We start from the raw sequence: 27,836 nt of genomic DNA on the forward strand, positions 1-27,836 counted from the left end.
AATGGAGAGAAAACTTCGATTTGTAGAATGGGATTGAGGGCAGGGCATGTGTCCCAGCTGCTGGGGAAAGTTTTATCTTTTGAGCAATCCCTAAAGTCTGTGGCCAAGCCCAGGAGATTACTGAAGATGGATGCCTGCTCAGCATATCTAAAATTCTACAGTTGTACTTTGCTTAAAAAAACTTTTGCAATGGTTAAGCGTATGCTTTCTCTAACAAAATCTCAATTTTCATTATGAAATGTCCTTTTTTTTTTTTTTTTTTTTTTTTTACAAAACAAAACAAAAAGTGTGTTTTGTGCAGTTCCATCTGCTATTCTGACCATTCACAATGACACAGTCTATTCCAATATTCACCACTACCTAGAGAAAAATTAAAGACGAGAACAAATGTACACATTCTCCACAATCTTATACAACTTGCATAACGAAGACTTATGCAATCCTTTTGTTTTGCTTTGTGTCTAAACTCTTTGCAGCTATCTGTGAGACTTGGATTAATGTAAACTGGGAAATAAAAGGTCACTTTCAATGAAAGTTATGGCACTCAGCTCTCAATGTTTCACTTACTATGCATACATTTCTAATGAAATAACTAAATGCATTTGATCCACTGGGTAATGGGATACAACCCAGACTATGACCCAAATGACAAAAGTTTGATTAGCAGCCCTTTAGTGAAGGAGAGGACTATGAGTGGGACAGGACTGATGGGGCTATGCGTATTTGCCTCTCTTGGTGAAGGTGGGGCACACATTTGGGGACTGCCATTCCATATTAGTTCCTCTGTGGAGGTCACAAAACCTATTGAGTCATTCACTCTAAGACTAATGGAGACATATGCAGGCTATCTCTTGGAGAAGCCAATGACAGCCCTGAGCTATGCACATTTCATGCCTAAACCTAACAGCTCTTAATTAGGCATATGTGAGGAGTACGACTTAAACAAATTCTCTCAACTCCATGACGCATTATGGCACCACTTTGACTCTTGGCCCAGGAGGGAAAAAAAAACAGGTCAACTGGATGGGGTGAAAGGCCTTGATGGTGAGGTATAAGGCCAAGAAGAAAAAATAACTAAAGGTACTTTCCTATTTGCGTAGAAAATGAGAATGCATCTATTATGGCAGTTTCTGTCTGGGCGACAAAATAGAAGGTACACTTCTTACTAAGTGTTGTACCAAATTTGAACAATTTTATTTCCTAAGAACACTAATGTTGGAATTTTTTTTTTAAATATTTTCTTTATGCCAAAATCCACTATCCACATAATTTGGTACTACTCGGAAAAGCTTCAACTGCTACGGCTTTTTTATTTCACTTATTTGAACTGCAGTACCCAGTTACTGGCACACCACAGCTCATATTAATGATGTTCAAATTCCTGCACAATTTAACAGTAGCTACCTGGGAAATGCTGCTTCCTATCCACACAATGAGTTTCACAAGAAGCAACATGCAGTCATTTCAAACGTATTTTCTACTCGGAAGCAAATTCAAAATTACCACTGAGAGGGACCACACAGACAGTCCAACCAATAGAAGGGTAATATCAACAAAGAATATCTAAAATGTAGTAAAAGAAAGAAAATGTGTGGAAATATGTAGTAAAATTCCCCTGACACAAGAAAACATACAGTTCTTCACAGCATAATTGATGGGTAGACTGCTCAGAAACAGCTGTTTTAATGATATAACTGATTCAAATGTTTCCCAATACACACAGGCAAACAAGTCAGCCTGTCTAATTCTTAGCAAATTATTGCATATGGCAACAATGAGTTATTTCCTCTCTAGTGACATATCTAGGAAACCATGCAATCAAAATAGTCCCTTTTCCAATAAAAGTTTACACAATGTACATCTTTTGGCAAGAGAAAAGGAGTGAAGTCAATAAATATGTTACATTTTATTTAAAAATCTCTCTCTCCAGGCTAACACTAATTACCTTTGTATAAGCACCACAGTTACCCAAATGTCCTATAAACTACATAATCGTGCATAATGTATGCCTTATATTCTACACCTGATTTAAAACTGCAATAAAAATGAACACCACTTAGTAAAACATACCTGTGCATATCGGTAACACTTCATATTTATAAACACTACTACACAACTATCTTTCATTAATCTGAGAAACCACATTTGCCAGTCTACAAATCTTTCACATTTGTGAACATGGACCCAGATTTTTTTTATCATTTATTTCATTCAAGATAAAGTATAATCCCTATATTTACACTCCAGTTGTAGCACATACAGCTAGACATTTGCATGCACATTAAGTTTCTGCAAGGAAACTTAAGAATGAAACAGATTCATGTGATTACTATAGGCAACTCCATATATAACAAATCTTGTTTTGTTTACACATAACTAAATATCTCACTGCCTCTCTCTCTCTAAATATATAGACGGATCCCATTTAATGGATCAAAGACACAGCTAATAAAGTTTCCAGCTATGTCCTGATCCCTCAAGTGGAAGATTTGCTAATAATGTTGTAAATGTTGTACAGCCAATTGAAAAGTTGGTATTTTTTATACTTGTAAGATCAGAGTACAATAGGGATAGAGAACATGCCCTTTCCTTGCTGATGTGCAATCTCCGAGTAAGTATATATAAAGTAGCAGGGTTGGCTATGCACAGTCCACAACATGAGGGTTCATTGTGTTAGTGTGCCTATTCTGTAGTGTGTTTGTGTATGAGGTGCGCGAGTGAAAAAATATGCATGTGTGTGTGTGTGGGGGGTCTAGGGTAATAAAATGGTGTGTGTGCAATTCAGTGTTTTGACTGAATGTCCAAGTGTGGGAGGGCATGTGTGAACTGTGCAACTGGTTATGTGCACGCAATTATTTTTATCGCTTGTGTTGCAATCAATGTGAAGTTAGTTAACCAAAATGCAATTTGGTGTGTGTGTGTCTGTACAGATGTAGGCATGTATCTATATACACACACACACACACACACACCCTTCCCCTATAGAAACACATTTTCATACCATTAAGGTTTGTTGGTTTCTAAATTATGCACCCTAGCATGCTATAAATGGCTTCTTCATTCATTGCATTCCATCTTAGAACCATGTTACTTTTAAGTAATTTCACCTGTAGTCAGCTGAGGTGCTTTATTCCAGAATGTCAAAAAAAGGAATGTTCTCCAATTTGAGAATTCCAAAAACCCAGGTGCCTCCCCTTGGGTCTAGTCTTGCTATATCCAGAAAAGTAATTATTAAAAATTGGAAAAGTAAAGTTAATCCCCTCTAGTATTGAATTTTAGTATGGCAAAAATTGTTTGCAGTAGTGAACTGCAGACTACAAAGATGAGTACTTCTAATATTACATTCATATGTGGCTTAAACTTAAAGACTTCCTTGAAAAGAAGTATTAATTGTTGATGTAGAACTTTGATGTACTGATCAGTTGTGAACCTATGCAAATAGTTGTTTGTTTTATAATTGCTTTATTTTAAAACCAAATAAAAATAAAAAAAGAAAGTCCTACGAAACGTTTATCCTATTTCATCCTAACAGTAGATACTGAAAGGGAAAGTAATTTGTACAGTAAATTGTGACCTGTGGGTTTACTCACCATGCAAACATCCATTTATGGCAAGTCTTCCCTAGCAATGCCTTCCTTTGACAAGCATCTTAAAATCATATTTAAAAAAAAAAAAAAAAACAAGTAATCTCCGTGGTATCCCCGAAGTCTCAAAACAACCCACTAAACATGTGTAGTGGGCCCAAAAACAAAACAGTGCAAGAAACTTCTCTGCGTGGAAGATTTTCAGTCCATATATCTCTAGTTAATCACTGTATAGTAATCAGAACAGACAAAAGAAGTAGTAGCGAACTTATTCTGTACAATTATATATATATATTTATTTTTTTTACTTAAGACGAGTTTAAGTTCGCTTCTTCTACTACTTTTGTCTGATCTGATTAATATACAGTGATTAACTAGAGATATATGGACTGAAAATATTCCACACAGAGAAGTTTCTTACACGGTTTTAAAATCATATTCAAACGCAACTGCTAGAGACATGCTGGCTAACTCAAATACTTATTTTGCACTACTTTTAGAATAATTTTATGCTAAAGGAAGCCCAAAATATGCCAATGCCCTGTCACCTCTGTTTAAATAGTTGACGGCTTACATATATATATATATATATATATATATATATATATATATATATATATATGCTCTTAAGAAAAAATGTGCGGATGTGCTTTTATGTCAAAATGGCACCTAAAGTTGATTCACATAAACTGCTTGTTCTGGAGTGTGTATTTATAAGGCTGCTTCCAACTGTTTCCTTACACTATTTCTTTGAAGGAAACCCACTGAGTGTAACTTTTCTCACTACATACATGACATTGCTTCAAAGATGTTTTAACTATACACTAGTGAACTCAGACTTATGACTTTTGGAGTGTTTTGACTGTATGTGCAAGTGTGTGAACAACTGTGGATAGCCCGACTACCTGGTTAGTACAACAATACAAAAAAGTACCTACAGATTTCACCTTCTTTATCTATTTGGTAAGGTACTGGGCACCACATCTTTTGAGTTGATGCATCAAAGTTGATAATAGCCAATTGAGCCAATAAGGTCTTGTAGAGCTTCATATTAATCCTGATCCTTCCAGTATCTAGTTGGTTTCTATGAGGATGGTAACTGAGAATCTGGTATGCAGGACAGAATGTTACACAGGTTTTCAAAGGTCAAGTGGTATACCTAAGGTGACTCAAGGTATGATTACTTAAACCCCAGTACCCTTATAACAGACAAGTGTGCATACTGGCCCAGTGACTTGCACTTCTATGCATACTTTGAATCTGGCTACAGCATGGAAATGTACTAGAAGGTGGGCGCAGCATTTCAACCCTTACTGTTACATGCTACAACAGTGGGTCAGGATACCAGTCACCTCCAGAGATGGAGGTACAGATATTAGCTGCTCACGTCCACATTCCCCAGCTGGTACTTCTATTGATTGGGTCACTGGCACTAGTCAATCTCTATTGTCTGAGTTGTAGTTAAAGCTTTATCACACTGCATCATGCAGCCACTCTTTTCTTATTTGTTTTCTCTTACATTTTTAGAAGTTTTACATCAGAACATTCTTTAACAGAATAAGAGTAAAGAGAAATATTTGCAAATGGAGGGATAAGAACACACAATCCGAAATAACCTAAAATGTCTACAGAGCTGCGTTTTTTCTAGACAAAGTTTTCTTTGTTAAAATTACCACAGTGCTGGCAGTTAGAACCATTACAATCCTTCTCCAGGCAAATAAAAACTGCAAATGGTAATATTTAAATTGAATCTGATGTCACAATAGTACTTGTTAGTGATTTGTCTACAGTCTCGGAGAAATTACTAAATTTAGTAAAAAAGCTACAATCCTTCGTAATTATGATACATAAGAAATAATTAGTACTTGGCACAGTACATGACCAAAAGGCCAAGAATAACCACACTAATGAGGCACAGTGAAGCAACCACTGGCATATGGCAAAAAGAACTAAGGGCACCTTTTACAATTTCTTATTGCAAGGCATGGCCACATCAGAAGTGGACATCACACACCTTTGAGAAATATGTCTACTAAAATGATTAAGCCCAGGCATCTGGTTGTCCACCAGCAGATAATGCTCATTCATTTTATGACTTTTTGCTGCAATAAGCCTAACACAGAACTGCAAGTTATGCTTATAACATTCAATATAACATATTTAAGCTAGCATGTAAGGACCTGCACTACTGACTGCAATATGTGCACTTAATACTGAAAGTTTTATTTGCACAGTAATTAAAAGGGATCGCTAGCCACAATGACATAATGGAATTTAGAATTTTATGCCATCTTTTTTTTTTTTTTATTGCAACCAAAGCTGAAAACCTTGGTAGGTCTTGTTTTGTTAATTGCTGCTTTAGTGTACTGAAACACCAGAATGGAATTCTGTTCCCACCCCAGCTGCCAGCCCATTTAGCTTATGACTGAAAAATGACTTGACATGCTAAACAGTAAAGAAAAAGAGAAGAAAACAGGGCAGTCAAGAAACAGGCATAACGGCCAGTTTGTTGTGAGAGAGTTTATGGAAGGGGTGGATTTATTTTAAGTCTAGGGGAATGTGGTAATAGTGTTATTTCTCATACCCACCAGGACGGTTTTGCAGGTAGTAACAAAGCATGTCCTAGCTTCCATCACCAACAAATTCAGAATATTAGTGGGCAAAAATGTGGAATAAATTTACAACTTCTCCCCTGCAAAAGAACATCATCCAGAAGCAAGGATGAAAGCCTGTTGGACACTGGTGGGAGTAAAAGAAGCCTGTCCTGTAACACCATCGTATATCCCCCACAGGAGTTGTTATATTCAGGTATCATTAATTCCTAGAAAGATACTGAGAACAGGATACAAACAGCAAGCAGGGACTACGATTCCCAATCTTCTAATATGGATAGAAAGGTGAATGAAAGCATATCCACCACACATCTTATTATAAAAAGCTACACAAACATTTTGCTAAGCATTAATAATTTGGAATCAAAAGTTAAAGAAATTACTTGCATAACCTCTCAAAGTTACATGTATTATTTTCTTGGTGCTGCTGTAAATAAATTTATTGTAATAGAAGTGAAGCTGACCAAAGTGTGGACTATCAGATACAGTCAAGAAAAAAAAAAAAGCAGACTATGGGTCCTTAGTACTAACAGGCAAGATGGCTCAGATTCTCAGAAAAAAAATTAAATTTCCCAAAACATTATGTTTACAAACCACGGTTAATCATTTTGAAAGGTTTCAGTGCTCTCAGAAAACTAAATATATATAAAATATGAAAATAGCAAAAGCAAAACTATAGTACAAGTTAAATTATACAAGCCCCTTCAACTTTGAATTAGGATGTGTTTGGGTAGTAAGAGTCCGTACTTAATGATTATTCCCTTACTACCTTTTTAAGAATGTTGTTGCATATGAAAACTGGGAGCTACACTTAACCTTCCTCTCCACCTGCTACACAGGTAAGTAGAAGAAAAACAAAAAACATTTAGGTAAATCTGTAGTTATGAGCAAGAGGTAACACAGGAGCAAACAGGGTCATATAAGTAATGGAAAGAATGGTATAACTGGTTATTGACGTTAACTTCCTAAAACTGCATTTTCACTTTCACTGCCAGGCATGATCTGTTTGGTTAACTTTCTACTACTGACTAGGCTGTCAGACAACCAAAGTCTTGAGTTTTATTATTCCTGTTTTTATAACATATTTGAATGTTACTAGCTAAAAAGCATTCAATCCTCAAGAAATACTGCTTCTGGATTCACCTGCTGCATCATTTATGAACAGTTTTCTTCATAGCAAATCCGTGTGTACTATGCACATACTTACAGCTATGCATCACAATTCAGTCCAAACACCATAACCACTATCCAAGTTAACTTATCTTGACTACTATGGCACAATGCAATTGATAATCGGTGTTAATGGGAAGACCATACTAGACAATTCAAATTTTGTATTTGAGTTCCTACACATTCTGTACATACACCAAAATCTGTGAAGCATTAATTCAGGTTATTATAATCTCCTAGTTTTATCTGTGTTGACTACATCCCTACATTTGAAATCTTCAGAGCTAATAAGTGATAAAGCTGCATTCTTCAATTCCTGAAATAGATGGTGCTAACTGCATGGACAGTCTGATCATGGTGCAGTTTGCATGCAGAGATTTTCCTGAAGTGCCATAAAATGCAGCTAATTCTGCAACAATGGTTACCGACTAGTTAATAATATGCTGCAGTAAATAAAGACAACTTTACAAAGATCTGAAATACAGCACATGGACACAATATCGGCAATCTGTGCTACCAGTCAGCTGCAACTGTTCTCATGCCATCCTTGCCCACACACACATATACTCTTCCCCACCTTACATGGCCGCTCTGTGGTATGGCTGGCTCTGATTTAAAGGCAGATTTTGTAGTCTACAGAACACTGGGCAGAATCACCCACTTTAACACAACTTACTTCTTGAAGACCACTAAAACAGACAGAACAGTGACAGCATAATACACCGCTTCAGCACAAACTATAGAGCACTTAATCATTCTTAAGTCATCAATAACAAGAAGGCAGTCACTACAGCCACTCAAGTACCTCACCTGCTCTTCCAGCTGCCCAAAAACTAGCACATTTAAAGATCATGCTAAGGTATTAAGGAGTGTCTTCTGCTTCCGAGCTCACTGACTACGCAAGTTATCACATAATAGTGGTTCAGGGTTGGTTCTGTATTCCTTCCAAGTAAAAGGGCTCCTGCTCAACATTCAGCTATGCTCACTGTCAATATGTAATGCACTCCAGACTTCTGTTGCCGCTACATCAACTCACTATCACACTGCCAGTAATGTTTACCAACTGTACATGTCACATCACGATTTTAGTACAGCTTGAAACAGAATCAACATAGCCAGAACACTGCTCTGGTTAAGAAAAGCTAAACATAAAAAACATGTAGAGATGCAGTGGATACACAGACACGAGTTAAGTTACATATTCAAAAATGGGAAATGGTTCAGCTGATAATGAAGCAGAGATCATATGTTACTCTTCAAGGTGATAAAACATACCAGCTGCTGTGGCTAGTGTTTGACCTTGTTCAGACTCACTGAAATTTATTAACACTGCTGGAAACAATTAGGAACTGCATTACTGTTTCTGCAGTGTTACCTACTCTGTTTTAATACAAAGAAAACACATTTTAAAATGTATGCTAATATTCTTTGTCTGGCTACTGGATTTTGTTTTATTACAACATATCTGTTACTTTTTCTTCCAGAAAAAAACAAGAATAGAGTAGATGAATCACTACCAGCATTAGAGAGAAAAATATAACAACCATATATGGAAGATTTCCAGTTAAAGTCCATAATCCTAAGACAATGGTAAAACCATGCAGACCACAGTTTGACAAGCCTGGTACAACAGTCCGTCCTTCAGGTCAACATGAGCTAAGGAAACCACACAGTCTGCTCCACTGTGGCATCATGGTGGCAGTGGTAGTGCTGCTCCCGTCTTCATATTTAGTAGCACTGTTAAATAAGGCAACAATAAACTAGCAATACAGCAGGTTCATAAACACTCAACTCCACAAGTTATTAAAAACTGATTCAAGCCTTTGTGGATGCTCAGCTGTTGCTTATATTTTCTGTAAACTTCGTGCGATTCCTATAAGCTGGATTACAACACTATGTAACTCTAGTTATAAAACAAAGCTCCTATGGGGGTTACAGTTCAATTCTTTGGCAGCAGTGGTTTCTTTAGGCCAGCTGAAGTCACTGAAATATGCACAAGTGGATATCTTCAATGTAAATTGCTTGCAGTTAATTAATTAGCTGATGCTGAGCTGTGCAAATCCTATAAGTTTAACATCATCAGGGATATCAGTACCTTCAACACCAGAAGCCTAGGAAAACAAATACAAAAAAGTTAAAACATGTAATCAAAACAAAAGTAAAAACATACATATATCTACTTACATTGGTCAGTCTAACCACTGTTACTTAATAGCATTCTTTAATGACATTATTGCCATTAAAAAGATGAAAACCTTTTCTCAGTTATACCAAACTCAACTTCTTAGCACAAGAATTCTAGACAAAGCCAAAACTAACTGGGCCAAAGGACCAAAATCAAGAAAAAAACTTTAAATATTGCTTATAAAAAGTTCCTAGAACAACTTTTTCTATTAGCATGCATTTTCTGAAGGAAATGGGGGAAAATGTGACTCAATACTCAATGACTTGCAATAAAAAGCATTTTATGATGAGCAGACCAAAAATATTTGGCAAAAATCTGGACATTCTGCAAACTTTTGGACAGTCAAGAGGTATGCCAAAAATATACTCATTCTTTCTACCCAGTCTGAATTCAGAACAGTTAAACCACCAATTACATATTAAATATGTCACCTAACCTCTGAAATCCTAGAAACACCCTGTTGCACCCAAGTAAAAATGTATTTTAAAATATAAATCTAAACTCATTCTACTGATATTAAAGAAAACCATCTTATTATTTTCCTCCATTTCAAGGAGACGAAGACAAACATCAGTATCACCAGAGGATGTACAATAAGACATGGCATTCATGGGAAGCAGCCAGCTACTCACAGAATCTGGATGTTAGTACAACACAAAGAAGCACTCTTGAGATGCCTGAAGGGAAGAATGGCAGATCAGTGGCTCAGATGCATTGTTCAAAGATCTAAAAATAGAACAGCAACAAGCATCCTACTGCAAACTTAGGGTGAACATTCACTGGTAGCAATGCACACCTTTACTCAGCACACACAGGTCAGGATTTCCCTGTATACAATGTAGAGGACAGTGATTCCCTATCTGTAAACCTTCTTCCTGACTGAACAAGGCCCTTTCTGTACCACACAAGCCTATCAGTTGTTACCATTACCAAGTTAAAACTCATCTCTTCATTCCCAGAAATGTGTTACAAATCCTCTAAAGATTCTGAGACTGAAGGGTTGCATTAGTGTTAAAATGCCTGTATTTTTTAATATTTACTATTTCATTGATGGCTGACTTTCTATGGCACTCTATAGTTTCAAATATCTGCTTTCTGTTGTCTTTGTTCAACTCAATAGTTACCAGCTGTTTTCTTTAAAGACGGGAACAATTATTTTCCTTTTATCTGCTTGCATTTTACACACCACAAAACACAGAGAAGCAACAAATGTGCAGCTAGATTCCAATAGTCTAAGCTTCGGACTGTCGTCCATTTACAAGAAAGAATGGATAAAGTAGCAGCTTCTCAAACCCTTGCATAGTTTCACAACAATCAACAAGAGCTGCTAATAAGTGCAATGCTTTTGTCTGTATATGCTACTTTTCACACACACAAGTCTGACATGCCACATGGGGGGCTGTGGTTGCCTACTAGAACAGGTTAATGTGCATTTTACTAATTCCTATATTCATAGCTTTTGCTCTACCTTTTTTGTCTTTAACTGTTAAGGTTCTGCATCCACTGTACTATGCTAGTAAGAAAACGTTGCATCCACGTCTAAATTGCTTTCCTAACACAAAATATTGAATATTTTTGTGGAAAATATTCATTACTGTCTGTAAATAACACACCTTTCTGCTGACCCTCTGTACCCCAGGTATTGCTCACAAGTAGGACCTGCTCCCTTTCATTTCTTGTCCCCTTCCCCTCGCCCCCAGGTTTCGTCTTTTGTGTTCCACTGGCCAATGAAATGCTGTCAGGTATATGTGAAGGCCAAGTTATTCTTCACATTACTAAGGGTCTCTCCAAAAAAGGTGTCTGCTGGAGGAGAACTGGACAGATGGCTGAAGATGCTGTCCTTGTTTACTTCAGATACAGAGGCCTTGGCACCCTACAACTCATTACAGGAATCTGCTATCAGCTTCTTACAGTACAAATTCTGGACAAAGCCAAAATTAATGGGGAGAAAAAGTCCAAAATAAGGGTCATATTTGAAACGTTGCTCTTATAAACATAGAAAGTTGTTAGAAAATACATGTCTATACAAAACATTTTCTGACAGATATGAAGTCTGAAACTCAAATACTTGTCACTTAGTGACTTTGATCCTCAATAATTTGCAGAAAAACAGATTTTATGTGGAACAAACCAAAAATATGAGGCAAACATCTGGACATTCTGAAAACTTAAGTATGCTACTAATGGAGTAAGCACACACAGTATCATGTCAAGGCAATACAACTGATCACCTCTGAGAATCAAGGAAATGAGTAGCACCATGAGTTAGGGGCAGGACTTAAGTAGTCTGGAAATGGGTTTCATATTAAGCTGAAACTCTTACAAAATGAGATACTATTCAAGCATCTTCAGAAAGAAACTATTGGATGTCTAGCCACTGAGATGCAGTCGCTAATATGGAATAACCTAAAGAAATGTCCTTTACCTTGGCCAGTCAGTCTTACTAGGGATGCAAAGGGTGTGTGCGTGTGGGGGGTAGTAGTGTTCCTCAGTCCCATTTGCCATGGATCAATGAGAAACTCCTCAGTGGTATCGGGGGGGGGGGGGGGTTAGTAGTGCTCCTCAGTCCCATTTGCCATGGATCAATGAGGAACGCCTCAATGGTATCAGGCTGGTCAGTAAAGGGCTTCAGCCAATCATCAGTATGGTGTAAAGACCATGGGATACACTCCCCAAGACAGCTGGGATATGCCTTACCCATTCCCCTCATTGTCCACTATTCCCCTCATTATCTACTAAAGTGGAGAACTGGTTGTATCTCATGTCCTTACTAATAGAGCTGGAAATCACCACCAGCACCAAATGGGGGTTGTTGAACACTGGACTTAACTCTAGGAGGGCATGGCCTCAATCTGATCCTCAAAGTGTTTGCCCCTGACTTAATACTCTGGTTTATGTCTGAGGCTCTGAAGGGGAACTCCAGCTTGCCCTTACATAAAAACGTTTTAAAAAGCCATGTTTATGGAGAAGTCGTCGGACAAATTATATTACTTCCTTCATGTTTTAGCAGCAGCACTGAATCCCTTGCAGTTGTCAGTGTCATACTCTTTCCAGAGACACAAAGCACACAATGGTAGGATGTATCTTGGCTTGCAATACGACAGCACCAAGACACTTCTACTGAAGGTCAGCCATGCAAATGTAGGACTTGACTGAGAACAATGAAGACTAAGATTCAAACAGAGTAACCAAAACAGAATTGAGTGGTTCTGGGGACACACCTTTTGATGTAGACAGTAGATTATATCAGATATATAATGGTAAAGGTTTTTAGACATCCTTGAATATGACATTTAACAGAAAAAAATATGACATATGATAGGCTGAAACAATACACTCAACCAAGGACTCATCAAGAAGGGTCCTAAACATTCAACTAAAACAGTTCTTCTAAGAAGAATGAATAAGGCACATTCCTCTATGTACGGGGATGCTGCAGGAAAGCAATGGATGCTACCAATGTTTTAGCGCACATTTTTCAGAAAAGTCAAGTCATTAATGCAGATTAAGAACAGCACATGAAGTTACGGGAGGTGTGGGGTTAAAAGGTGATTGCTTAGTCAAAGTATAGCTGCATAAGTCCTACCTATCTGTAACAGTAGATAATCAAATTCTACATGTTTCTGTTGCATAGTGGTTCTGTGCCTGCAAAAACACCTTCACTGGCAGCTTTCCACACCTCATAATCCTCTCCTCTGACTCTCTGTGACAGGTGAATGTCCAAGCCCCACCCATCACAGAAAATCAGTTATTCAGGCTTTCAGTGTTAAGTAGGACAAAGCAAAAAAGTCAAGAAGCCAGAATTGCCTGAAAACAACCGTTTTGCAGACATAAAACACAAAACAACAACACAGTAAGATTGGATACTGCCACTGAGGCAGTGTGAAATTAAAACATCTACTGCTACAGACAACTAGGATTTAAGTAACCATACTATGTTCGTCATTCACACTGCCTCAGTGGCACATGGGTAGATTCTCAAAAGCTTACCCTACCTAGGAAGAGGAAAGGTAAGGATCCTGGAGCCTCTGAAGAATGGTCCTCACAAAGCCTTATCTGGAACTTAAGAATCTAGTTTGTGATGCTTTATAAAGCCATGATCAGAGGACCAAGCTGCTGCCTCTAGAATGCTTCAAGTCTACTCCTTTCCAAAACGCCACTGAAGAGTATAAGACTCTGGAGGAATGTGCCTTAATGTTGCCTGGAATAGATTTACCATGGTAGGAGTAACAAAAACAATAGCAGAGGACGACCAAAGAGCAACTGTTTACTTAGAAACAAGTTGACCATTCTTAACCTCAGAATAGGAAATAAACAGCTGTGCAGCTTTCATGAAAGGCTTAGTTCTGTCAAAGTAGTAACTGAGCCTGTGCACACCCAAGGTATGTAGTATCTTCTCTCCCTTGTTTTTAGGTTCTGGAATTAAAATTGGGAGATTGGTGGCTTGATTCAGGGTAAATTCAGAAACAACTTTTGACATGAAAGAAGGATTAATGCGTAGAACAACCCCATCGTTGTGGAAAATCAGATAAGGTCTGTACACCGTGAGAGCCTGGAGCTCAGTGACTCACCTTGCTGACGTTAGAGCAAGAAGTAAAACAGTTTTTAAAGTGATGAATCTCAAAACAGCCTGAAAGGCAGGTTCAAAGGGAAACGAGATCAATTTAAAAAATAATAAATAAATAAAAAGTTATGTTCTTACCATAACTTTCCATCTGTGTTGTCGATCTTCATTCATTCTTGACTGATGGGTTGGCAGTTATACATAGCTCGTGCTAGCCAAAAACTATTGGGCTAAAGATGTACCCAGAATGCCTTTCTTCCCATTACCTCAGATCGAGCTTGCCTAGTAAAGAAAATACAGAAGCCCCATCTAAGGTATAACCCTATAATATCCCAGGACTAGGTCCGAACCTCCCATAGTCTTTTGGAGGGGGCAGGAGGGTGGGATGTCAAGAATGAATGAAGATCAACAAACACAGATGGAACGTTATGGTAAGAACATAACTTCTTTATCTGATGTTGTCAATCTTCATTCATTCTTGACTGATGGGAAAGAGTCCCTAGCTACTTCAGATCCTGGGCAGCCCTAAGGAAGGATATTCCTGAGCACCATAGAGCCAAAGGATGCTCTTACCCTGGAGACAATGTCTAAACTGTAATGAGTAATAAAGGTATGTGCAGTAGCCCAAGTGGCAGCTGCACATGTCTTCCATAGAAGCCCTGGAATGGAAGGCCGCTGAAGTGGAAACAGATCTAGTAGAATGAGCTCTAACTATAGTTGACAGTTTGAGTTTATTTTGGTTGTATATACAGGTAATGCAGTCTCAGCCATTTTGACAAGGTGACCTTTGATACTGGTTTGCCTAATCTGTGTCCTGAAAATGATAGAAACAGTTGGTCTGATTTTCTAGAAGATTTTGTTCTGTCCAAGTAAAAACGTAATTGCCTGTGGACATCCAACAAGTATAAAAAGTACTCTCTCCTTTGTAACATTTGGGAGGAGACAGTTCAGTCTATGGACTGGTTGATATTAGACTCTGATACGACTTTGGGAAGAAAGGAGGGATTGGTTCTAAGTGATACTCTTTCTTTGTGAAAAATGATATAGGGATAGTTCACACACAAAGCCTGTAACTCTAAGTCTCCTAGCAGACATGACAGCTACTAGGAATAGGGTCTTCCCAAGATAAAAACTTGAGGTCACAAGTAGCTGCTGGCTCAAAGAGTTGTCAAACTAGACATTATAAGACTAAGGTCAAATCCCATGGAGCTACAGGGTCTTTGAAAGGGTGTATTAAATGCAGAGTGCCTTTAAGAAAAATTTTGCATAGACGAGACATCAAGGAATGGTCATCAAACCGGTCATGAAAATTTTAAATGGCAGCCAGATGAACCTTAATTTTAGATGTAGAGGCCTCCATTTCAAATAAGGTAGCTAAAAATTCGAGGACCTTATCAAGTGATGCTGAGAAAAGGTCTATGCAGTTTGCCATGCCCAAACTGAAAATATTAATTTGTTTAGATAAAGCTTTCTGGTTCATAGGTTTATAAGCCTAGCCCAAATTTTTGTGGCTTACGCCACCCCTTATATGAAAAAATACTGTGCCCATTAGTTTGTTGTGCCTCTGTCCAGCAGTGACACAGAGATGATTCCCGGGGTAAACCTACGATCTCCCATCCACAGGTCAAGATTTCTCTTGAACAGAGCCAGCGAGGTGCTCTGCCTCACATGGACCGGGACTCTATTCCACAGCATAGGGAGTCTCTGAGTGATAAATCTATACCTCCAGCACTTCCTATTTATATCCGTGCTAAGGTTTAAGTCGCTTGCTCTAGTGGTTTTGGTGGATTTGGATTTTCTGAGGTGGAGCATGTCCATTAATTCCGGGTTGGACATGGCCTTGTATGTCAGGCACATGTCACCTCTGAGTAGACGGTATGTGACTGAACAGAGCTGGAGTTTCTTCAATCTGGCAGCATATGACAGATTTTGGAGTCCCTTTATCCTTTTGGTGAGGAACTTTTGGGGTCTCTCCAATTGCTGCAGATGTCGGTGAGATACATCCCGAATGGGGCATTGTACTCGATCATTGGTCTGATAAGTGAAGAGTACAGGGGAACAATGACCTCACTAGATCTGGATGTGAATCCCTTCATGATCAGGTGGGCAATGTAGGAGGTCTTTCTAACCACTTTAGCAATGTGAGTGTCAAAAGAAAGGCCACTGTCAACCTGGGTCCCCAGGTCCCTGATAACCTCTTCTGTGCTTAGTGGATTGCCACCTATATGGTAGCTTGGGGTTACCTTGTTTTTCCCGAAGGGTATGACTATACATTTTTGGCGTTTAACTTCAGGCCATGGCTCTTGCACCAGCTATCTGTTTTCATGAGTCCCTTCTGAAGGATATCCGTGTCTGATGCACTTTCCACTATGGCGCCCAGTTTGCAGTCGTCTGCAAACTTTGTCAGCCAAAGTCCTCCCATGTTGGCCTGTACTTCTGAGAAGTAGATGCCGAACAATAGGGGGCCAAGGACCGAGCCCTGTGGGACACCACTTGTGACCGGCTTGGAGTGTGACATAGCGCCAGCAACTCTAACCCTGTGGGTTCTACCCTTAAGCCAGTTTGCAACCCATCTTGTGACATATGGGTTTACATTTAAGCTGGTAAGTTTTTCTACAATACCCGAGTGGGGTATTGTGTCGAAAGCCTTTGCAAGGTCAGGGTAGGCTGTATGGACTGCCTTTCCCTCATCAATGGCCTTGGTGACTGTTTTGCAGAAGTCGACCAAGTTCAAAAGGCATGATCTTCCCTTGATGAAGCCAAACTGGGTCGGGTCCAATGTCTGCAAGTCCCCTATATCTTTGTTTATGAGCTCCATTATGATCCTCTCCATAGCTTTGCAGACTAGACTTGTTAAGCTTATGGGGCGGTAATTACCAGGGTCTGTAGAGGCACCGCCTTTGTGGAGTGGGACCACAGTTGCCGTACGCCACTCCTTGGGCACGTATCCTGTGGTAAGGCTGAGATTAAACAGCTGCCTTATGTGCGGGTTTAATTCCTCATTTAGCTCGTGTAGCACACAGCCGGGGACACCATCCGGTCCCATTGATGCTGTGTTTTTAGCTTTAGAGAGAGCAGCTTTCACCTGCGCATTTGAGATGTCTGGGAGGCTACACTCCGCTGGGATAGTTATCTCTCCTTTGGGGGGGTGAAGTTTGCACTGAACCTGTCTGCCAGTATGTTGGCAATGTCTGTGGGTTCAGTGATTTTTGTATCATTTTAGACTAATTCTGAGCATATCTGGGAGTTTCCACCCAGGTTCCTAACATAGCTGAAAAAGGCCTTATGATTGTCCTTTGAATCCATGGCAATTTTTCTCTCAAAATTGGCCTTAGTTGATTTTATGAGTGCTCGTATTTTTTACTAATAATGATCAGGGGTGACTTCCCTTTTATGGATTTTGTTCTATCATGTAATAGCTTTCTCCTCTTATTGTAAAGTTTGTTAATGGCTGGGGTCCACCAGACTGGACGTTTGCCCTTTGTGGAAAGAGTCTTGGTTTTATTTGGGATTGCCTGATCCATGCAGTCCTGGAGGTGTTCATAGAAGGCATTTGTAAGGGCTTCCGCAGCTTGGGTTGTGGTTTCCACTGGCTCAGGGGCCTTGAAGGATACCACACCAGTCTTGAGTAGTGTGAAGTTTGCTTTAGAGAAGTTCTTCACTGTGGTCTTTTTGTTTGGGGTGGGGCGGGATGTGGATTTCCAGTGAGATTAGTTTATGATCAGATCTCACCAATGAGGGATATACTTCGGTGTGGAGCATTTTGTCCCCATGTTTGTGATAATGAGATCTAGTATATTTTCTCCTCTCGTGGGAACAGTGACTAGCTGTTCCATGGCATTTGAATTTATGAACTCCAGGAACCATTGGGCTAGAAAGTTAGGGCTTGAGTAATGTTCCCAGTCTATATTCGGGTAGTTGAAGTCACCCAATATGATGGTGTTTGGAGATACATTTATACCTTCCAGTGTCTTCAGGAAGGCTGTGTGGGGTTCCTGAGTTTGAGAGGGTGGCCTGTAGCATGATACAATTTGTAGAGCAGTTTTGCCTATGGTTAGTTGCACCTGGATGGTTTCCGAAGCTTCGTGTGTTGCCACCAACCTGGAGGTGTGGGTATCCTTTATGAATATGGATACACCCCCTCCTTTTGTGGTGTGGTCCGGGTTTTGGGGCGGAGCATGATATGAGGTAAAACCTAATAGTGCCGGGGTGCTCTCAGGAGCCTTGAACCAGGTTTCAGTTACAGCACAGACATCGATGTTCTCCATACTGAGAAGGGCCTCGAGTGCGTGCATTTTGAGATTTAGACTTCTGGCATTGAGCAGCATTACCCTCAGTGGTGGATGGTTTATGGGAAGCCAGCAGTATCTTTTGCACTGGAGAGGACAAGTTATTCTGCCTGGCAATTACTGTAATTGGAGAAACCAAGCAGTTACCTTGAGATTTAGAAGACTGGAATACACCAGGCCCTGAGGGCGAGACAGAAGGTCCAGAATCCACAGGCGGTGAACCAGATGAGGCCAAAGAAAGGGGAAGCAGACTTGATAACTAGATAGACTTGTAAGGCGCAATGAAAATCACTTTGCCTCTCAACCACTGGGCTTTCCTCATAAACTGGGGGATCAGTGGAATTGGGGGAAAAGGCATACAGGAGTCCTGGGGGCCAATCAAGAAGAAGTGCATCTCTTGGGGACTCCCCACGAGGGGGGATTAGGGCAAAGTAGCTGCTGCATTTGTAGTTTACGGCAGAAGCAAACAGGTCACAGCAAGTCAGTTGTTGAGTATCAAAATGATAGGTAAAATCCAAAATTCAAAATTTTGATACTCAACAACTAATTTACTTAGATATTTCTTTGATTAAACTAGATCATTCCTTTTCTTCCAAAGTTAGTAGAAAAGGAACCTTTTCCAACTCATACCTCCACTTTAGTAGTGGGTACCCATTCTTTCAAAAAAAGAATATACTTAAAGGACAGTTAGTAAGAATAAGTCGTATGACTTCAGAAGATACTGAATTTTTAAAGGAATGTGACTTAGTTACCCAAATGTTTAGAGACCGATGTTACCCTGAAAATCTGATTTGTGAAGTTAGTAAAGAAGTATTTGAAGGTAGGAAAGGGAGGTTTGCCCCCATTTTGGGTTGTGACGAAGGACCTAACTCTTGTTATAATCCTAATACTTCTACTAATGATTGGGATGAAACATATGTTATGGATTTTACAGGTGATTCAGGGTATATAAAACAAACTGTCTCTAGAGAATGGGAACGTTTTAAACAAATTTCAGAACTTAAACAAATTCAGTGAACCTTTAAGATTTACCTATAGAAGGGATACTAACTTTAAGAAGTTATTTGAGTTTGGGGGTGGTTCAAGAGTTCAAGGTACATCCAAAACATTGGGGACTTTTAAATGTGGTTCATGTTCCCAATGTTCACATATTATAAATGGTTCTAGTATTTATATTCCTAGTAGGAATAAGTATACTAAAAGCCACTCTTTTTCCAATTGTAATACTAATGGTGTGGTTTATCTAGCTCTTTGCTCAATCTGTGGATCCTTTTATGTTGGTAAAACGGAGAGGAAGCTAAAATTAAGAATATATGAACACTATTATAAAATTAACAAGCACAACACGAACAATGCACGTTTTAAACATACTTTAACCTGCCCACAAGCCTCCTTTGTTTTTTTCGTAATTGAAACGGTGGCCAGAGAAATTAGGGGGGGTATGTGGGAGACAAAACTTGAATATTAGAGAGTTATTATGGCAAATTATATTGGAAGCTAATTGAAACCCCGGTTTAAATGATATGATATCTATCCTTCCAGTTTTAAAATTAAGGAGTGCTAAACTATAAATTTCCACTAGAGGGTAGTATAGGATTACAATTGGTTTAAAATGACCTACAAAATGTTTTAACTGATTTTTATGGGTACAAAATAGACTATACATTACATATCTATTTTATGGAAAAGATTTTTATATTCAAATATATTTATTAATTTGTATAAACCTATGTATTATTGATGTTAAAGGGATAAGGAAGATTATATTTGAAAAGTTTTAATTTTTAATTAAGTTCTTTTAATTGAAATCTTTTAATTGAATTATTGATATGTTCATTTGCTATGAATTCATTGGTACATTTATCTAAACAGATGTATTTAATTGTAATGTTACTTAGGCTTGGTGTTTGCTTTCTGATGAAGATTTTCGAAAACGTACTTTCTGTGTGTTAAGCGTTAATATCAAGCGTAATCTGTGTGTCAAACGTTATTGGAACATTAAACATCAACTATTCGTCTGCAGTCTCGGTCTGGACCCTTATTTGGTTCTCAACAGCGAACGTTTTTGTGAAGTTATGTACTCACCATAACATTAGATGTATGTAGTCCATCTCGCCTCACATTCTTCACCTATGGGTTCGGAGCCGAATATCGGCTCCGACTCGGCCTATTTACTAGCTCGAAAGTCTTTAATTGGCTGGGCTAAGATGGTATCCCACAATACACTGCTCCACATCCCCAGATCTAGTTTGCTGCCAACAGAAGTATAGTATACATCACCCAAACACACACACAGCCTTAACAACGAGGTCCAACAAATTATCCAAAGGGACTCTGCAATACGAGAAGGACATGGTGTTCCTCCAAATCCTCCAGGCCTGGGGGACGGTGGGAGGGTAATGAAGAATGTGAAGCGAGATGGACTAAATACATCTAACATTATGGTGAGTACATAACTTACTGATGTTATGTAGTCCTATCTCACCTACATTCTTCACCTGTGGGACAGTGTCCCTAGCACCTACACATCCTGGGTGGCTCAATGGAAAATACTCCTAAGCACTGTGGAGCCAAAAGATGATCTGGCTCTGGACAACACATCCAATTTGTAATGGGAGACAAATGTGTGAGAAGAAGCCCACGTTGCAGCTGCACATATATCATCCATCGATAACCTAGCCTGAAAAGCTGCGGAAGTGGAAACAGCTCTTGTAGAATGTGCTCTGACTGGAAAGGGCAGACTCTTTCCCCCTGCCCGATAAATAAAGGAGACGCAACCAGCTATCCACCTAGAGATGGTGACCTTGGAAACCGCACACCCCAAGCGATTCTCTGAAAATGAAATAAAGAGCTGGTCTGACTTCCGCCAATCTTTTGTCCTATGTAGATAAAAGCGCAGTTGTCTATGAACATCCAACAGATGAAACTGGTACTCTGCCTTGTTGGAAAAATTGGGGAAGAAGACCGGCAGTTCAATGGACTGATTAATATTAGAAAAGGAAGCCACCTTGGGAAGAAAGGACAGATTTGGTCTCAGAGAGACTATCTTTATGGAATATCAAATATGGGGGCTTGACTGATGGGGCCTGGATTTCTGAGACTCATCTAGCTGAAGTGATAGCTATCAAAAAGGCAGATTTCCATGTAAGAAATTTTAAGTCGCAGGAGGCTGCAGGTTCGAAGGATGGGACAGTGAAAGCCTGCAGAACGAAATTGAGGTCCCAGGGCATAACAGGTTGAGATACAGGGGGGAGAAGCAGAAGAGTACCTTTCAGGAATGCTTTACACAGTCTGTGTGCCATTAAGCTAGGCTCATAAGCTACATGAAAATTTGAAATAGCCGCCAGCTGAACTTTGATGGTGGCTGAGGCAGACCCTTGGTAGAACAAAGCAGACAGAAATTCCAAAACAGAATCGATGGGGGCTGTGTAGGGGTCAATACCTTTGGACTGGGCCCATATCGAAAACCTTTTCCACTTACTAGAGTAGATCTTCCTAGTGGACGGTTTATGAGAGGACGAAAGAATATGGACCACGTCTGGAGAAAAATCATGACATGTGACTACGGATGGAAGTGGAGTAGCCAGGCAGTCAGCCGGAGGGTCTCCAGGGAGGGGTGGAACTGTCCCGACATATGTGTCAGCAAGTCCGGACGAGGGTTCAGAATCCAAGGAGTATCCACAATGTAAGGTTGAAGGAAGGGGAACCATACTTGAAGAGGCCAGTGTGGCACGATCAGAATCAACCTGCTTCCCAAGGAAAGCGCTTTCTGAATCACCCTTGAGATAAGGGGAGACAGAGGGAAAGTATAAAGTAGACCCGAGGGCCAATTGTGCGCAAGAGCGTCCCTTGGAGATTCCCCGGTGGGGGGATCAGCGAGAAGTAGCTGCTGCATTTCGCACTGAGAGGACTGGCAAACAGATCGCAGCAAGGCTGACCCCATCTGTTGAATATGCTTTCCGCCACCCGGCGGTTCAGGGACCACTCGTAGGGCATGAGGATCGCTCTGCTTAGCCTGTCTGCAATCACATTGGTTTTCCCCGGGATGTGCGTTGCCACCAAGGACTATTGGGAAGCTATCACCCAATTCCACACTCTCATGGCCTCCTGCACAGAGGGTAAGATCGGGTTCCTCCTTGCTTGTTGAGATACCACACTACTGACATGTTGTCTGAGTGTATCGCAACAGTCCCTAGAGGGAGGACATCCTGAAGTGCTGCAACGCAAAAAGCACTGCCCTCATCTCCAGGACATTTATGTGCAAGTCTATCTTGTGCTCCTGCCACGTGCCTTGGACCATCCTGCTGAGATAATGCCCCCCCACCCCACCCTGTCTGGGAGGTGTCCGTGGTCACTGTGGCTACCGGGTTGGGTGGTACAAAAGGTTTTCCTACATTTAAATTGTTGGTGCATAGCCACCAACTGAGGTCCTGCTTACATTTGCCTGTGATTAAGATTGGCTGGGATAGCGGTAGTCTTTGAAAGGACCATTGGGCGAATAGGAACCATTGCAGGATTCTCATATGTAACCTCGCTAACGGGACCATCATGATAGTAGATGCCATTGTCCCAGTAATTGAAGAATTAGCCTTGCCTTCACACGTCTCAGAGGCATCATCATACAAACCTGTTGTTGCAACCCCGTGATCCTCTCCAGTGGTAGGAATGCCCTCAATCGAATAGTGTCCAACTCTGCTCCTATAAATGAGACATGCGGTGAGGGTAGTAAGGTAGATTTTTTTCCAGTTTATTGTAATGCCTAACTGGTGACATAGATTGATGGTGGTATCTCTGTTTTGAAGAAGTAGATGCTTGGTGGGGGCGGAGAGGAGCCAGTCTTCCAGGTACGGAAACACCTGGAATCCTTGACGTCTCAAGTGAGCCGTCACCACTGCCATGCACTTGGTGAACACCCTGGGGGTTGTGGTGAGACCAAAGTGCAGGGCTCAAAACTGGAAATGCCTGGTTCCCAGCCGGAAGCGTAGACATCATCTGGATGCTCTGTCCATTTTGATGTGGTAGTAAGCATCCTTCAGGTCGATGGAGCACATCCATACTTCTTTTCCCAAGAATGGGAGAATCGATTGTAGCGTGACCATCCGAAATTTGGACTTGCATACATAATGATTGAGTTGGCTGAGATCCAAAATGGGTCTCAGGTCCCCCATTCTTTTCGCCACCAAAAAGAATCTTGAGTAAGTCCCTAATCCGATCTGGTCTGGGGGGACTGATTGAATGACTCCTTTTTCTAGCAGCTGAGAAACCTATGATGCTGCTTGATCCCTTTGACTGGGTGGAACGTCTGGGATCCGTTTGATGCGAGGGGGTGCGGAGTAGAATGGGATGGTGTAACCTCTGGCGATTATCCCTAATACCCATCGGTCCTGGGTGATGTTGACCGAGGCTTCCGGATACCGGGAAATTCGACCCCCAACTGGCTCCGGAGAAGCACAGTCGGGCACACCCTCAGGAATGAGAGTATGGGGAACCACGAAAGGAATCGCAGTCCCCAGAATTGCGGGGGCCCCCTCTGCCTCTGGGGTGATGTCTCCCTGAATACGACCCCCCTCCCCTGCCTCGGGAGGGAGTCTCACCTTGTGCGGCAGGAAAAGGCCTTTGTGATTTCTTGAACCACATCTTTCCCCTTCGCTGAGCCTTGGGATAAGGTCTCGACTGGAGGGAAAAACAGACTCCTATGGCAGACAAGGTCTTTCCCTCTTGCTCGCACCTGGTGAGGGTGTCTTTCACTTTGGTCCCGAACAAGGAGGAACCATCAAAGGGGGCATCAGTGAAGGAAGACTTAAAGGCCTCCGCAAAGTGACACAGGCATAGCCAGGCTTGTCTCCTGAGGGCCACCCCTGAGCTAGCCACCCTACTCGCCCCCTCGGCCGCGTACGAAATAAGTCGCATGGACAAGTTAGCAATGGAGCTGAGGGTAGAGAGCTGACCAATGACAGTCTGGGCCACCGCCTCAGGTACGTTACCTGCTAGAGTATCTCCTAACTCCTTAAGGAGATCTCTCTGGAGCCGCGTGAAATGAGACAAATAATTCAGCAAGCGCAAGGTAAAGGTAGCTGAAGAAAGGGTACGCTTTGAGTACTGGTCCATAGTCCTAGACTCCTTGTTAGGAGGATGGACCGAAGAGGAAGACTCAGCAACTTCCTTCTGGGTGGCTGCCGCCACCACCATAGCATCTACTGGGGCTCCCTTAGTTAAAAATTATTTTCCTTGGGTAGCAGACAAAAATTTGTTGGGGCGTCGAGGAACAGGCTCCACAGAGTCAGGACTCTCCCACACCCTTCGACAAATAAGGTCAAGGAGCTTGTCGAAAGGTGGAGACACCCAGGAGGCGGAGGGCTGAGCGCCAAAAGCCTTAAGGAATACTGACTCCTCCTCAGAGGGGGTTTTGGAGGGCCAGTCTCCTCTTTGTTTCAGGATCTCCAGGATATCGGAGAACGAAACATCCTCAGAGGAAGACTTGGGGGACCCCTCCGATTCCTCGAGGTCAGATCAGAAGTGAGAGACTCGTCCTGGGAGTCTATGTGCTTCCTCTTGCACAATTTCTTTCTGGGGGGTTCCTCAGGCACAGGCTCTGAGGGCCCCTCAGAAAGAAGGGGACCACTCGTGGGGGTATCCTTAGGCCCTGGCACTCTGCTGTCCAAGGTTAGGTGGGCGTCAGAAGCTCTCGCCGGTGTTGTGGGGGAAGGTAGAACCAATCCGAGAGAAGTAGTTGACCTAGCCAGCGAGCTCCGCATAGCCTCGAAGGCGGGACCTCCCAAATCGGAGGACCGACCGCCCTCCAAGACTATGACCGGGACCAGTGTCCCCGCTGCCGAGGCACCGAGAGGGAGGCTCGGAACCGAAGGGTGTTCCAAGGCATCCCCCTCGGGCCCGACCAAGGAGACCCGAGTCTCGAACCCTGTGGATGGAACCGACAAGGTCGGACCCGATGCGGGCACCGATAAACCCCGCTGGGGGATCGGAGCCGGTGCAGGAATGTCCTTCGGAGTGGAGCTTACCGGCTCCGACGACAAGGATGTGCTCGGAGGAGGAATAGCAGAAACAACCTTAGGAGCTGGCTCCAGAGCAGACTGGGTAGGAGCAGAGAAAAGTTTGGCCAACACCAGCGACCGTAGGAGCCTCTGCACCACCCTATCTACATCCAAATCGGAAAGCCTGGAGGACTTGGAGGAGATGGATGGAGACCTAGACCTCATACCTGGAGAACACTGCCTCAAACTTGGCAACTGGCTCCGAATTGGTTCCAGTAGGATCGGAGTGGACATAGACTCACTAGCCCCAGCTACCTCCTGACCCAATGACGGTGGAGCCGAGGAAGCAGACTCAACAATAGTGATTTTAGAAGGTGGCGCCGAAGCAATAGATGGAGATGGAGACCTTTTCTTGGATTTTGAGGATTTAGACTTCGACTGGGAGCTGGGAGCTGAACCTAAATCCTCCTCAAAGGACGGTTCTAGCAGTCCCTTTAGGATTAATTTGTTTTTCCTCTCTTGGAGCACCCGAGGACTAAAGGCGTGGCAGAAACTGCACAACTCCTGTAGGTGGATGGCTCCAAGACAGTAAACACAGACCGAGTGTCCATTTGTGATGGACATCTTATAAGCACACTTCGTACACTTTTTAAAGCCCGAGGGCTTATGCTCTTTCTGCTCCTTAGACATTCTAAGGCCAACAATCGTAGCAGCCGCTACTGACAAAAGGCAGGAAATCGCTAACACAGAGGCCGAGAGTCAACACAAGTACAACAACCAACCAAGGCACAGGGGAGAACCTCTAACTAAAACAGTTCTCCACTTAAAAAACTACAACGCACCAAAACGACAGCCAGACAAACACCACAATGGAGGACTAGGTCCTCTAACTGAAACGGGCCTAGCCCGAGGGAAGTTAGGGATACCACAACATACAAAAACACTCAACTCACAAAAAGTACAGTTTTGTACCTACCATAAATGTAGATGTTCGAGTGTTCACCCTGCTGCAGTCATCACACTTGGGTTATCCTGCCATCAGGCGGTCCCGCAGTCGGCCTGAGTTCCAAAGTCTTGGTCCGGCGTCGGTTGCTGTCGCTTTTTCCCTGACGTCAGAGTGCCAGGGGTATATAAGAGGCATCCAACGCCATTTTCTTCAGTATTTCTTGCCCCAGATGTCAGGTACCCCCAATAGGGGCAATATATATATATATATATATATATATATATATATATATATATATATATATATATATATATATACACAGCTAGATAAAAATAAAACAATACCTTTAGGCACAAGCAAATACACCACAGAGGTTGAATAGGATAAAGTAGTATAGAGAAGTTCAGCTACTTCAGAGAGGATGGAGGGAGGGTAACCTGGACTACAGCAGGGTGAACACTCGAACATCTACATTTATGGTAGGTACAAAACTGTACTATGTTCATCGTGTTACCCTGCTTAAGTCATCACACTTGGGTTGAATCCCAAAGCTAAGGATGGGAGGTGGAGTTAAACAGGGTTAGAAGGAGCTAGTAGGCCCTGCAAAACTGCAGTAGCAAAACCAGGTCTTGTCATAGAATATAAAGGCAAGTGATAGTGTTTGGTGAAGGTGTGCATTGAACTCCAAGTTGCAGCTTCCAGAATATCCTTGGTTGGCACGACCCTGAGAAAGGCTGCTGATGTTACCCATTTAGAAATGGTCTGTTTTGAGATAGCTTTTCCTTGTGATCCTGCAGTATACGCTGCAAAGAGCTGGTCAGAATTTCTGAAAGCCTTAGTTTTATCCAAGTAGTAATGTAATTGCTTATGAATGTCCAAAGAGTGCAGGAGTCCTTCTCCTTTGTTCTGGGGACTTGGGGAAAAAGGTGGGCAAATGAATGGTTTGGTTTAGGGCCACACTGGATACTACCTTTGGCATAAAGGAAGGGTTAGTTTGTAGAGAGACTCTGTCTTGATGAAAAATGAGGAAAGGCTCCACTGCCATTAGTGCCTGTAGCTCTGAGACTCTTCTAGCTGAGGTTATTGCAAGTAGCAGGGCAGTTTTCCATGAACAAAATTTTAAATCAGCTGAAAAAGCTGGTTCAAAGGGCGGCAGTGTAAGTTTTTCCAGAACAAAGTTGAGATCCCAAGTAGGTGTTGATGCTCTCTCTCCTTGGCGGTCTTATGTTCTTAGCCCCTCTGAGATATTGTCTTAGAAGTGGATGTGAGAATAAAGGAGGACCCGTGTTGTAATGAGCTGAAATTGCTGAGGCGTGGATCTTAATAGATGAAAAGGAAAGACATTTGTGCAACATCTCAGTTAAATATTGTAGAATCTGAGGAATGTTTGGATTAAGGGGATTTTGGCCTTTAGCCTGGTTCCAGGTGCAAAATCTTCTCCATTTGTCTGAACAGGTTTTCCTGGTGCTGGGCCTCCTGGCCTCCAGAATGACA

General features: G+C 41.5%; 1 protein-coding gene across 1 annotated transcript in view; it reads right to left on the reverse strand.

Annotated features, from left to right (window-relative positions):
* Positions 1 to 271: 271 nt before the first annotated feature.
* The window catches only part of LOC122798354 (serine/threonine-protein kinase OSR1-like), a 2,305,884-nt gene continuing 2,278,319 nt past the window's right edge, over positions 272 to 27,836 (reverse strand). Inside the window, exon 18 of the mRNA XM_044067206.1 lies at positions 272 to 9,477. Within this exon, the coding sequence (XP_043923141.1) occupies positions 9,403 to 9,477 (75 nt within the window). The 3' untranslated portion in view covers positions 272 to 9,402. The remainder of the gene's footprint in view (positions 9,478 to 27,836) is intronic.

The sequence above is a fragment of the Protopterus annectens genome, chromosome 3.part1 (genome assembly GCF_019279795.1).
Source record: "Protopterus annectens isolate FY-2018-M chromosome 3.part1, PAN1.0, whole genome shotgun sequence".
NCBI classification, from domain to species: Eukaryota; Metazoa; Chordata; order Ceratodontiformes; family Protopteridae; genus Protopterus; species Protopterus annectens.